The 14120-nt window shown below is 37.9% G+C and overlaps 1 protein-coding gene across 1 annotated transcript; it reads right to left on the bottom strand.

The window, feature by feature from the left end:
* Window positions 1-5412: 5412 nt before the first annotated feature.
* DTD2 (D-aminoacyl-tRNA deacylase 2) lies at window positions 5413-13519 on the bottom strand. The gene is made up of 3 exons (XM_007451262.1): window positions 13409-13519; window positions 9735-9804; window positions 5413-5738 (listed from the first exon to the last, which is right to left on the bottom strand). The coding sequence occupies exons 1-3, from the start codon at window positions 13517-13519 to the stop codon at window positions 5413-5415; spliced, it is 507 nt and encodes a 168-aa protein (XP_007451324.1).
* Between the last annotated feature and the right edge of the window lie 601 nt (window positions 13520-14120).

The raw sequence follows: 14120 nt of genomic DNA, 5'->3' as shown, positions 1-14120 counted from the left end.
CAGACAAAACTCTAATCCAAAAAGATACATGCACCCCTATGTTCATAGCAGCACTATTCACAATAGCCAAGACATGGAAAAAACCTAAATGTCCATTGACAGATGAATGGATAAAGAAGATGTGGTACATTTATACAATGGAATACTACTCAGCCATAATAAAGAATGAAATACCATTTATAGCAACATGGATGCAACTAGAGATTATACTAAGTGAAGCAGGTCAGAAAGAGAAAGACAAATACCATATGACATCACTTATCTAAAATATGACACAAATGAACCTATCTATTAAACAAGAACAGACTCATGGACATAGAGAACATTCTTATAGTTGCCAAGGGGGAGGGGGTTGGGGGAGGGATGGAGTAGGAGGTCGGGATTAGCAGATGTAAGCTATTATATACAGAATGGATAAACAACAAGGTCCTACTGTATAGCACAGAGAATTATACTCAATATCCTATAAACCATAATGGAAAAAAATACATATAACTGAATCACTTTGCTGTACAGCAGAAATTAACTGCTACAATTGTGCTACAATTTCACAACATTGTAAGTCAACTATACTTCAGTAAAAAAAAAAACAACACTACATTTCTGTTGAAGGTTAAAACTGCAATTAGGTTAGATATTAAATCTAGGTTTGGTATCATGGGCTTTAGCACAAGTGACACCATTTTGGGCCTGTGGCTTTTCTCTTTAACACACTGATGTAATAAACTAACAAAGTAGAAATAGCAATGCCCACATTTGTGTTGAATCTCAAAAATCTGTTTGTCTTTTAACTTTTCTGGTGTTATCTATTGTATTAAAGAAAGGGGTAGCGGTATTAAACTTGCTTCCTGCACATTCCAACCTCTTTATTCCTTAATGACAAAGAAATCTGTGTGAAATACTGGTAAAACCAAACCAAAATCAAGAGTATTCTAGCCACTGACGAATCTCCATGTTAATTCAGGTAACATTTACTGTAAATTATTGAGCATGGACAACACGGTGCTATGGAAGTACTGTGGAGATTTAAAGAAAAATTATATTATACTATGTGTGCTCACTGTCATATTGTCTCTGCCCAATATTGTTTATATTCTTGTAGTTATAGGACATATAAGCATAAAAAAAAGTGAAGTAGTCAAGCTCATGAGACACATTACAAGTGTCAAGAGTGGGACAACCATAATGCCCAGGGGGGTAGAGGCAGGAGAAATTACTGTGGGGTCAGAAGAGATTGACTTGAGCTAGATATTGAATGATGGATTTAGAGGAGAGCAGAAGACAACTCTGCTTGTCTTCTGAAGAAGAGTGAGCGTGATCTAGGAAGCGTGTAAAAAGAGCTATCCTGGAGAATTTCTATTGGGGAGTAGAGGGAGAAAAGGTTAGAAAGTCAAGCTGGAGCCAGATTATGAAACTGTAATATCAGCTTTAGAAGTCTGGGCTTCATTCGAATAACAGTGGTTCTGAGATTCCAGTATATACAAGAATCACCTGGGGGAGATAGGTGACTAGATAGATTTTAACTCCGGAGATTCTAATTCAATAGATTTGGGATGGTCCCAGAAAATTGCATTTGGTAAAAAGTTGGTCTCCCCAGGTGATTCCTGTACAGGTGGTCCAGTGGCATACTTTGAGACACTCTACCTGAAGACAAAAGATTAAGAATCTTTTCCTAATTGTAGTAACTCTTGCAAATTTTATGCCAATTTTCCATAAGCTTGAAAACACCTAACTGCTAGGCCCAGAGGTCTCTCCTCAGTCTTTGTGTTGTCCCATTTTTCTTCAGTATTTGGCACTGACTGTTTACACCTTGAAAACTATCTTGTTAACAATACATTTTCTGGTTCTCTCTGCCTCTTTGATCTCTATACTATCCTCTGGCCTCTCATATGTTGCCTTTTCTTTATGTTTTCTCAGGATTCTGACTTTGGTCTTCTACGTTTCTCCCTTCATTTCATTCACACCTAACGAGTAAGGAGAACCATCATGCCAACCTCAGAAGTTTAGACTTTGTCCTGTAGATAAGAAATAGTTATAAAAGTTTCTAAACAGTGGAATATCATACAGAAAGGAATTTTCTAGAAACATTACCTTGGAGATGGTCTGCAAAAAAGGACTAGAGGTAGGAGAAATAGGAGGAAGGGAGAATAATTAGACTATCAAAATAAACAGACATTTAAAGTCATCATCAAAGTGTGGCTTCAGAATGAAAATGTTAGTTTTCTAATAGTTCTTCCTTTTCAGAAAGTAGTCTTACTTCAATAAATTAATAAAGCACTTCTAGAAATACTAGTTTCACTATCATGTGAGTTTTTAAGAAATAACTATAGTGTAACAAATCAGGTCCTCTGCAATGTTAATCATAGATAATAAAAGTTTGACATGTCATCATTCTAACACCAATGTGAGTTATCCTCCAAAACAAGTGGCATAGGATTCTATAGTATTTGATCCTTATATCTGATAAGCTTAGGTCTTTCATTATGGAGTCAATAAATCATTAATACAGATATTATTCATAAATGTCAATGCCTTCTTTTGACTTGAATGAAGAAATGTAAAAGTGTTTGATTTACCTAGTATAAGTATATTCAAGATAAATTCATACTCATTGGTAGTCCATGTCTTATACACAGTACTTTATATAACTGAATCCATGAAGTTTGCCAAATGGACAGATAAAACAGTATTTAGGAATGATATTCTAAGTGCAGTAATTCAGACAGAGAAAGACAAATATCATATATCACTTATGTTATCTAAAAAAATGATACAAATGAACTTATTTACAAAATAGAAACAGACTCACATAGAAAACAAATTTATGGTTACCAAAGGGGAAAGGGGAGGGAGGGACAAATTAGGAATTTGAGATTAATAGATACACACTACTATATATAAAATACACAAACAAGGTCCTACTGTATAGCATAGGAAACTATACTCAATATTTTGTAATAACCTATAAAGGGAAAAGAATCTGAAAAAGTATATATATATACTGAATCACTTTGCTGTACACCTGAAACTAACCCAACATTGTAAATCAACTATACTTCCATTAAAAGAAAGAAATGATACTCTAATTCAAACATTCTAGAATCTTTGAAAAACAGAGGCAGAAGGCACCAAAATTAGGTGTAACCCTACCGTCACCTAATTTAGTACATAAAACAATTTATTGGCTGTTTTTTCTCAAGTGATCCACACTGGGAGATGCTAAGCCTTTATGAAGATCAATTTTAACTCTCACTACAAGAAAAGTCAGGGGGATAGAAATTATTGCTCCCTAATGTGTGATCTTGGGAAAATTATTTAAGCATTTTCTTACTTTCCACAGCGTTATTGTCATTATATACTGTGAAGATAAAATTAGGTATCTGTTGAATGTTCTTTGAGCATCTTGGGCCAGGAGAGCTACAGAAAGCCAAGGTGTAGTTATTTTCCTATCTACTATTTCTCTTGCCTTTTTCCTCTTGTTCTAGCCTCCTTGGAAATGAAACAAACTTGGCTGTCATCTTCTGTTTAATAACTCTTCATGTAGTTGAAATTTCTATTCTCCACAAGTACCACAAGCAAATTTCTTCTTAAGGAGAATTGCCTGAACTATAAAATAGCAATCTAGGGCTGTGAGTCAGCATTTCACCCACACACGTCAAAATGATTTAAAACAGGTAACACATAATCTTTTTGAAAGACATATAAACCTCCTTGGAGAAGCTCTGAGAAAATTGGAGTTTGAAAGTTTATGAATAGTTTATTACATTTCAATAAGTGTATTGCGAATCAATAAAGCAAAAGTTAAGGACAAATGAGCTCACTACCAAGTCAGTTATTGATCCTTAAGTTCCAAAATAGAATAGTACAGGAAGGATATAGAGAAAATAGGACTTTTTGTGATAACAGAAACTTTAAGTATCTTAGGAACATAAACCTAAAGAAATTATAAGACACAAAGAATTTTCAACAGCTACTTAAGATGTTTCTTCAAGTCATTGTTTTCATCTTTTTGATAACTAGAAACACTATTTCATTTTCACTCTTTAAAATATTAAATCAAGTCAAAGGAGTTTGTAAAAAATGAACATTGATTCATTTATTCTTTCAATTTCTTGTATATCTTCCTCTCTTGGCTTTGAAAAGTCTACCTTATTAGATGTTTATCTTATGTGACTGTCTTAGCTTGGGCTGTTAGAACAAAATACCATAGACTTATGGTGGCTTAAACAACAGAAATTTATTTTCTTATAGCTCTGGAGGCTAGAAGTTCAAGATCAGGGTGCCAGCACGGTTTCTGGTAAGGGTTCTCTTCCTGGCTTGTAAATGGCTCCCTTCTCACTGCATTCTCACATGGTGGGCAGAGAAAGGGTGAGCAAGCTCTCTGGTGTTTCTTATTATGAGGACACTAATCCCATCATAAGGGCCCCACTCTCATGCTCTATCAACCCTGATTACCTTCCAAAGGACCCATGTGCAAATACCATCACATTGGAGGACTTCAACATATGAATTTTGGGGTGGGGGAAGGACACAAAAATACACTAATGAAAAAATGATGCTGGCTCCAAATCATTAAGTCGATAAAATGGAAATGAACAAGTCAACTTGTTTTCAAATCATTCCAGTAGAAAGCTTCCCTTTTTATTCCTTTTATTCCTTTTATAGCGATCTAAACCAACAAGAAAGGAACTTCCTAAAAAAATTTATGAACATTAATTTAATGAAACAGTAACTTTTAAAAACCAAAGACAGAAAATGCAACACACATTGTTTTGGTAAAAAACTGAGAAACAGAATATTAAGCCATTAGTATATTAAATAAAAACAACTTTTAGTCCCCCATACCTTATTGCTTATCAACTAAAGATTCTTAAAATAATTTAAAGCACTTGGATGTCCTTGGAAAATATTAAAATGTACAATAAAATTTCTGTATTATATTTTCAGAGATATTATTAGAAGGAATAGTAAATTGCATATTCTTTCATTCAAAATATGGAAATCTGAAATACTAAAACAAAACTGACAAAATTAAAATCGTAACACAAATAGTGATTTTTACTACATATTACATACATTTGAGGGTAAAAGAAACATATTTTTCTTGATTGCACAAAATGCTTAATTGCAAAATGCTTAAATACAGCTCTCTAAGAACATTTCCATGTTCTTATCAATGATCATAAAGCGAATACAAGGCATTTTTCAAAATTTTGAGTGTGAGTTTCGGGGAAAGCAGGATGGAAGGTGACTGAGATCCAGAGTTTAGGTGACATGGCGAGGTCGTCCAAGTAGCAGGCTGCAGAGGTATGGATGGGACCCAGGATCTTCTTGTCTAAAAATGCTGCAGATTAGTGTACTCAAGCAGAAGGGGAAGAGAATCTAATTACAACTGTAGAAACTTTTAATTTTTCAAAACTCAATTAGGTGTGTGTACGGTCCATTGGTGTCGAGCTTTAACACCTGCCTGCTGCCGTAAGTGCCATGTTCCACCACAACCCCAGCTTCGGCACACTTGCTGTTAGCAGCTAATTCTTTTTTACAGAGAGTCACAAATTGGGAATAAAGTTCTAACCCCTCTTCTTTTCCAGAGTTAGAGTGATACTGCATGCTTCTTCCTTTTACTCTCCCCCCAAGGGTGGCTTGAGGGATGATAAGAATGTTGCCAGGTAGATCCAATACAGAGACACGCTTGCCATTTTCTGTTTCACTTAATTTCACATTTAACAGTGTATTAACTGGGTAGGGAAGAAAGGAGAACATTTTGAGGTAGAAAACAAACATGAAGAAAACCAACGAGATCTTCTAGTCAGCAAACCTCATGTTTAAAATCCAGTTTGCCAGCTCATGCTTTTAACCCAAAGTTTCTATTTAGATTTTAAAAGCTGCTTCAGTAAGCTAAATGATCTAAGCATGAAAAACAAGGAAAATTTCATGCAGAAAATGGCATGATGTTTTAAATCTGACTTGGCAGTTAGGATCTCCTAACAATAAGATCATCCAAAAAGGACTAAAGAATTAACTGTATACTGGAACTTCAAGATATTGTTGCCCTGGGGGATACATGAAAAGATTTTGCCTTTTTGTTCCTTTTTATATTTCAAAACAAATCCCATTGGAAAAAAAAATGACAGATTCTCCACACACTTATTCTACTTTATAACAAAGAACATTAAATAAAAACCTTAGTGCATTTATTATTTTAAACTTAATTGCCTAGAATTCTAAGCTGAGACAAAGGTTCCAGGTTCAATCCTGTTATAAACTAGTTGATTTTGCAGTTTTATAACCTCGAAGACATTATTAACAAAGACTAATTATTTTACAAACATCACCAGTGTGAGAAGGATAAAGGTGAAAGCAAGAATCATCAGAAATTCATTATCAGCTGGGAAAGTAAATCCAAAGGTATAGAGTTACTGGCATTATCTTCATATACATACAGGAAAATATTGTATTATTATTTTTATGGCACTTATGCAAGAATACTCATAGCTAATAAGAAGTGTCAAAATAACCATAAATATCCATGTGTAGCTAAAAAATCTAAACTTAGAAAATCTTTACATTTCAACATTAGCCATTTTCATAACAATAAGCAAAAGAAATGCCTAATATAAACACCCTTAGGGTCTTCCTACCTCTATAAAGAGTATAAATAACTTCTGCTTGTAAAAAATAGCCCTGAGAGGACACAAAGAGTAAAAGAACTATTGAAACCTCATACTCCTGTGTGAATAATCAAGCTTGAAAAGGTATGCTTTCTGGTGGGGTAGTCAATGGTTTCAACTATTAGAGAGCCTGTAGTAAATATTAGCAAGGATTCAGTACAGTGGCCCCACTCTACAAATCAAGGAATTAACCTGGTGAAAACCTGCTAAGGTGAACACCCAAATGAATTCCTAAGCTCTGCATTAAGCACTATCAGTTTTCATTTAACTAATGCCTATTTTAAAATACCTCTAGGGACTTCCCTGGTGGCGCAGTGCCTAAGAATCCGCCTGCCAATGCAAGGGACATGGGTTTGATCCCTGGTCTGGGAAGATCCCACATGCCCCAGAGCAACTAAGCCTGAGCGCCACAACTACTGAGCCTCTGCTCTAGAGCCCGCGAGTCACAACTACTGAGCCCACGTGTTGCAACTACTGAAGCCCACACGCCTAGAACATCTGCAACAAGAGAAGCCACTGCAGCGAGAAGCCTGTGCACCACTACGAAGAGTAGCCTCCGCTCGCCACAATTAGAGAAAGCCCGCGCATAGCAATGAAGACCCAACACGACCAAAAATAAATAAATAAATAAATAAATAACTCTAATTTTCTCTATTACAAATAGGACTTTGCTATATAGTCTGCAGTCCTATTGATTGATTCTAAGAAAACTATAATTCTCTGGAGCATTTCATTCCACGTAAATCACTATCCAGGCCTCAGGCTAGTGATAGACTAAGGAGGCAGTTTTGAAATAACAGGCCAGAGAGGTAAGTATAATTTATTATACTTCCACACACTTCCTTCTACTGGATCTGAGAATTCAATTAATGCTGTTGGTATACAAATATCAGTATGTAGAAGTAAACATAATACAAATACAAATGTCAGTAAGTAGAATTAAAATGAGACAATGAATTAATGGCATCTTGGAAACTCAAAGATCCTAAGACAGGTTGTCGATCAAATATCTCTAATGATGTATATGGGAAGTTAAGTTTTGACAGGGCCCTGGATCTCTGTCCAATTATACTGAAGATGAATTGAGGAAGATTCTGCACATCTATACATTAGCCATGCTATTTCAGACTTTATGGATATAACTGGCTGTTACGTTCCCAAGGGCTACATGATTTGATTGGAAAGATCTGAATCCATGTAATAAGTATGAGGTCGGGTTTAAGAGAATCCCATCACACTGGCTTACTTTGCCTCCTGGAACAGAGGGAAGTACAAGCTACTACCATCAATAATAGATGGACTTATTTTGCTTACAACTCACACCAGTAGAATGTGATTCTTAGAGTCACAGCTCTTTACTGAGAATCATGATATATAAAAGCTTTGTGTTAGACTATCCACTAGAAGAGTTAAGGTGGACTTCCTCAGTGTTTTTATTTGGCCACAGTTTGGCCAAAAATGCTCTTCCTGTTTTTGAAGATTTCTACTATATACCTTTCATGGTCAAGAAAGCTTTAGTTCAAGGCAAAAACAGACAGGATGTCCAATATCCAAGCATTAAGTCCTGGCAATAACCCTCTGTAACAGGAGACCTCATTTCATTTTCTCTTTAAACCCTTTAAAGCTCCCTATTATCCTTCAGGTTCAAATTTCATTTTTTTTTTACATCTTCATTGGAGTATAATTGCTTTACAATCGTGTGTTAGTTTCTGCTTTATAACAAAGTGAATCAGTTATACATATACATATATTCCCATATCTCTTCCCTCTTGCGTCTCCCTCCCTCCCACCCTCCCTATCCTACCCCTCTAGGTGGTCACAAAGCACCGAGCTGATCTCCCTGTGCTATGCAGCTGCTTCCCACTAGCTATCTATTTTACGTTTGGTAGTGCATATATGTCCATGCCACTCTCTCGCTTTGTCACAGCTTACCTTTCCCCCTCCCCATTTCCTCAAGTCCATTCTCTAGTAGGTCAAATTATTACAGTTACTTGCTTTCCATCCTCACCTACTGCAGCCCCTTCTCAAGTCTAGTTTTCATCCTCTGACAAAGTTGTTAAACATGTTTGATGTCTCAGCATAAAATCCCCTCTAGAAGCTTTAGCCCTTTGTCCAAGCTGTTCCTCACTGGGCTATTTACGCTTGAGTTCCACTACTTAAAGCTCTTCTAGGTTAACTTCCGCCTGCTTCAACTACTCATCTATATAATTTATATTTATTAATCCAACTAATGGGTACTGCCTTTACTAATGAAGAGAATATAACCTGTCCCCAACCTTAGGGACAGCTTGACTATTTCAGGCTTCTTTTTTTGTACATAATTATTCTATCAAATACTGTCTTGAGATAGTATATAATTTGATTTGGTATATCTGAACCTATGTAATTCTCACAAGGAATGTGCAGTGATACAGAATATCAAGGACACTGGAAAGCTGCAGGCAGGTACATTATTGTTCAGAGATGCCTGAACACTGACTCTCTGCCCGCAGAGGAGGTGTGGCTGTGATGACACTGAGCTTGGTTTAATAATCATCTTTATACACATTTCCTACAAAGAAGTGAATAAATGGTTAATGTAAATTCTTCTATAATTATGATATAAGCCTGATCTTCACATATTTGATGGGAACCACATGTTGTACATACAGTGTCACCTCTATGCCCCTGTTAGGGACTCTGAGAGATAAGGAGACTATATTAAGAAATGCAGCATCTATTTCTCCCTATGTGGCCACCCTGCTTCCAACAAGTTTCTGTCTCCTTGGCTGAATCTCAGTGTGTAGTCTGTGTGTGTGTGTGTGTGTGTGTGTGTGTGTGTACACTCTTCTAAACCAATCTATAAACGATCTGAAATGCTGCAGATATGTTAAAAGAATTCTACCACACTTGCTTACATTAAGCTTTGGAAAAGGCAAATAGCTAAAGTCAACAACAGTACAGAGTTAAGTCATTTATAACTTACATACCAGTACAATTTAAGATTGTGCTTTTTTCCCCTTCTGATTCATCTATCTATCGCTAGTCACTCTCACTCTTAAAAAAGAAACATCAAACACATACCCATTTTGGGAAGAAGCTCTTTATCAGCTCCCTTGAAAAAGCACAGGTAGATCACTAATCCTCTCTGGACCTATGAAAAACCACAATAAATTCAGATTAGAAAGAAGCTTCTATATACAGAGGTAAATGAATAAAATTTCACAACTTTTATAGATAAAAGGTTAAATGCAAAAGAAGAGGAATAACTTTTGGTAATAGATGTAATTTCTTAAATATGTGAGAAAATAAAATCTTTTTCAATATTCAGTCACCTCAGTAATCATTTTTCAAAAATTAAGTTTAAAATACAGCCAAGAGCAGTAAGGACCCCAAGTTATACCTTCAAACATTTACTTCTTTTTTTTTTTAATTAATTAATTTATTTTTGGCTGTGTTGGGTGTTCGTTGCTGCATGTGGGCTTTCTCTAGTTGCAGTGAGTGGGAGCTACTCTTCGTTGTGGTGTGCAGGCTTCTCATTGCGGTGGCTTCTCGTTGTGAAGCATGAGCTCTAGGTGTGTGGGCTGCAGTAGTTGTGGCACATGGGCTCAACAGTTGTGGCTCGCAGGCTCTAGAGAGCAGGCTCAGTACTTGTGGCACACGGGCTTAGTTGCTCTGTGGCATGTGGGATCTTCCCAGACCGGGGCTCAAACCTGTGTCCCCTGCATTGGCAGGCAGATTCTTAACCACTGTGCCACCAGGGAAGTCCCCAAACATATACTTCTGATCAAAATCATTAGTACTATGAACTAGTCTCTTCCTAAGTATGGCTGACAGACTTAAAAATATTTAGTTGGCAGGGGCCCATTTATTCAACACCAAATGAATTCACATTATATCAGATATGGCTGATGTATAAACAATACTGTAACTGACAGGTTTTTTGACATCATCATTCTTTGTTCCTCCTAATCCATTTACTTATAGATAATGAAAATAAGGGTCTGATTCTATTTCAATAAACTCCAAGAAACTGCTGTCCAATTATTTTTTGTTATTTTTGTTAATACATTAAATACACAGTGATTAAACCTTGGAAACTGCATTCATATTAAGTTCTACATCAAGAGGTTTTCTGTTATCAGGAATGTAAGCTTATTTATTTTATATAATGACTTGGATAGTTCTTTATTAGCTCTTGTAGGATAGAGACTATACGGAAAAGAGACACTTGACAAATGACTTTGATTTTGCTGCAGAGTGAATCATTAAATTTTTTATTTTGTAGATTAACCTTCTGAGTCCAACAGCTATTACAGAGATTGAGTTAATATCTGTAAAGTGCTTAGAACAGTGCCTGGTTCATAGTAAGAGCGGTACAAGTGCGTATTAAGTGACTATGTAAAAAGAAGTTTAAGGACTGAAACACAATTTACTTTACATCTTAACTCCCAAAGCACTTTACAGACTGTTTTGTACATGATAGGGACTCTGTTGATTGCATTTAAGTTCTACTGTATATTACAGGCTCTATGTGTTATCTAAATACTCTTATAAATAAACATAAATGCAGCTCTGCACTCACACCTGATTTACCTGGATAAGAAGTAACCTTTTATAAGTGTAATTGTGCCCTTGAATAAACAAGTGCCTCCAGGGCACACCCATAAGTAAGGAGGTGGCAGGTTGAATAATACAGATATCTGCACCACTGTCACAGCTCTCTACACTGGGATTGTTTCAGCACAGGCCAAAATTTCTCAAGTATACTCATATTTGGACACATGCAATGTCAGAATTAAGTAATTGCAGGAATGAACACCTGTTGGGACTTCTCTGGTGGCCCAGTGGTTAAGACTCCACCCTTCCATTGCAGGGGTTAGATCCCTGGTCAGGGAACTAAGATCCCACATGCAGCATGGCTTGGCCAAAAACAAACAAACAAACAAAAAACACTAGTTCTTTCCTTCTACTCACCACACTACCTCTTCATTAAGGTATTTTCTTTTAGTTTATTCCAACAATAGCTCTTAAATTGTGATCTACAAATTCCCCTCCTCAAGTCAGAATCACCTTCCTTGTAGCTTCTTTTGTTATAAATAGAACATTTCAAATATATAGGAAAGTACACATAATTCTCACTGTAGGTTAAAAATGTTCACCTTCCAGGAAGAAAAACATTAGCCTGTGACAGCAAAGGTCTAAATGAATGAAACCAAGAACACGCAAAGTAACCTTCAAATCAAAAAGTAAGCTTAAAAACAATTAACAATGTTTTTTTTTAAATTAGAACTTTTAGTAATAGAATAGCTGATGCTTGAGAAAGAGGAAAGAATTTACTCTCTATCTAATTACTCGTCAGCTCTTTATACTAATCTAGCCATGTGTGGGAGTGGAAGAGAAAGCTTTAAAATAGCTTTTAAAGTTAATAAACACACTGATAGTTTGGAAGGCTGCAATAAACTATCTGTGATTTTGCACAAGGAGATGTGACATGAAGAATATAAAAGGATAAAGAAGCATGGAAGAAATCTAAATGATTAATAGTCTGGGATTTATAGTCCCATGAAGCAAGTAGAAAAATAGGCAATTCTTTGGACAGTATGGCAAAAATAATAAAATCTCAAAATAGGGAAGAGAAATTTTTAAGAGACCATAACAAAAGTAAGAAATAAGAAATGAATTTTTGAGAAAGAAAAAGGGAGGGCAAAAATATAGGACTGTTTATGCTTATAAATATTTCCAAATTACCAGGGAGTAACAGATAGTGATTTAAGAATAGTCACCCACATATAGTTCATGGGTAGTATTTAAAATAATAACTAGGATTGTGTTAAGGAGTGCTAGATTTGGGATGGAATTCAGCAGATGAATGAATGAAATGCTCCTACATTAAAGTTTCTGAGTACCTCCACCAGTTTTATTTATTATTATTACACATTTTTTCCTTCATTTCAACTTACTCCAAAAAATAAGTCGGGGGCCTTAAAGAAAATTTTGTTTTTGCATGGAATTTTGCATATGGGCAGGCTCTTTTAAAAAGGCAAATATTCAAGCAGAAGGACATCATACTGGTGTAAATGTTTTAAATTCTCTGGGGGAAATGTGTTTGATAACAACGCAACATTATTATAAAAGTAGTCGTCTTTGTTCCTAGTGGGAAATAAGTCAAGTTTTTTAAAGTTTCTTGAAAAAAGAATTGCTTCATGGGCAATCTCACGACTGTGCTAACACCTAGCTGCAGTCAACCTAAGAGGGAATTCGACGGGATCCGGAGCACAAGTCAAAATAGATCTTGAACGCTTGCAACAAATCTAACCTAGAAGCTCGAACCAGATCAGGACAACTAACCAGCAGCTCAAGCATCGCGCAGGGCGTGGCAAGGCTTTTTCCTCTTTTGAAGCAAGAGGTCTGAGCTACTAGGCCTAAAGTCCACAGAGCTCAGGTAGTCAAACGGTGAGGGGAAGCTCCCAATTCCCGGAGTGCCAAGCAGGGCACACCCTCTTCCTCTCGGAAAATTAGTCCGAGGGAGAAAGGGCCAGGGCCGGTGGTGGAGGACTGAGAAGACAGGCGACCACTGGCAGGCACTGAGGGCAGCGTCGGGCGGACGGGCCGGGAGTCCCGCCCCGCCCACAGCACGAGCCAGGAGCCACGCGACGGGCTCGGAGGGAGACGCTGGGGCACAAATCGCCGAGACAGTGCGGTAAGAACCGCCCGTGCGCGCCACAGGATAACCGAAGCTGCGGAGCCGACGTTACCTCCACCCACTGGGCCGCGGCGTCCCCTTCGGCGGGGCGTACTTGCAGCCGGGCGTGCAGACACTGCTGCAGGAGGGCCCGGGCCTGAGGTGGCCGGCCACTTTCAGCCATGGCTCAAGCCCGCGCTGATATCCCCCAGGTTCCAGCCACGCGCCGCACAGGCCCGCCCCCGGCGCTCTGGGAGCGTTGGACGGGGCGCGGCGCAGCGGAGAGACGTGCTTCGCCCGGGGCCCCGCCTCCAGAAGGGCGGGGCCTCTGTCTGGCTCTCCGGTGGCCCGGATGTGCGGTCTTAAAAGACTTGTATATACTAACCCTTATCCCAACCTACGTGCAGTTCGGTAGAGGGCGCTCAGTGTATGCTTTTAAGCGAGTGAAAAGACCCAGTGGTTCTCTTCCCAACATTTTTTTTTTTTTTTTTTGGGCTACGCGGGCCTCTCACTGTTGTGGCCTCTCCCGTTGCGGAGCACAGGCTCCGGACGCGCCTGCTCAGCGGCCATGGCTCACGGGCCCAGCCGCTCAGCGGCATGAGGGATCTTCCCGGACCGGGGCACGACCCCGTGTCCCCTGCATCGGCAGGCGGACTCTCAACCACTGCGCCACCAGGGAAGCCCCCAGCATACCTTTTAAAGAGACATTTTTCAGCTCAGGAAGCTTAAGTTTACAGACGTTGAAAATTTTTAAATCTGCTAAGTCCATATTATGCCCATTATGA

This window comes from Lipotes vexillifer, unplaced genomic scaffold, assembly GCF_000442215.2.
Source record: "Lipotes vexillifer unplaced genomic scaffold, Lipotes_vexillifer_v1.1 scaffold1765, whole genome shotgun sequence".
Taxonomy (NCBI): Eukaryota; Metazoa; Chordata; class Mammalia; order Artiodactyla; family Lipotidae; genus Lipotes; species Lipotes vexillifer.
Note: the sequence above shows the minus strand (reverse complement) of the source record. Positions and strands in the feature narration are given on the sequence as shown.

Coding starts and splice junctions, on each gene's coding strand:
- DTD2 (XM_007451262.1), bottom strand. CDS start 13,519: ATGGCTGAAAGTGGCCGGCCACCTCAGGCCCGGGCCCTCCTGCAGCAG. Junction 9,805..13,408: donor CCGCGGCCCAGTGGGTGGAG/GTAACGTCGGCT, acceptor GGTTTTTCATAG/GTCCAGAGAGGATTAGTGAT. Junction 5,739..9,734: donor AGAGCTTCTTCCCAAAATGG/GTATGTGTTTGA, acceptor TTCCCTACCCAG/TTAATACACTGTTAAATGTG.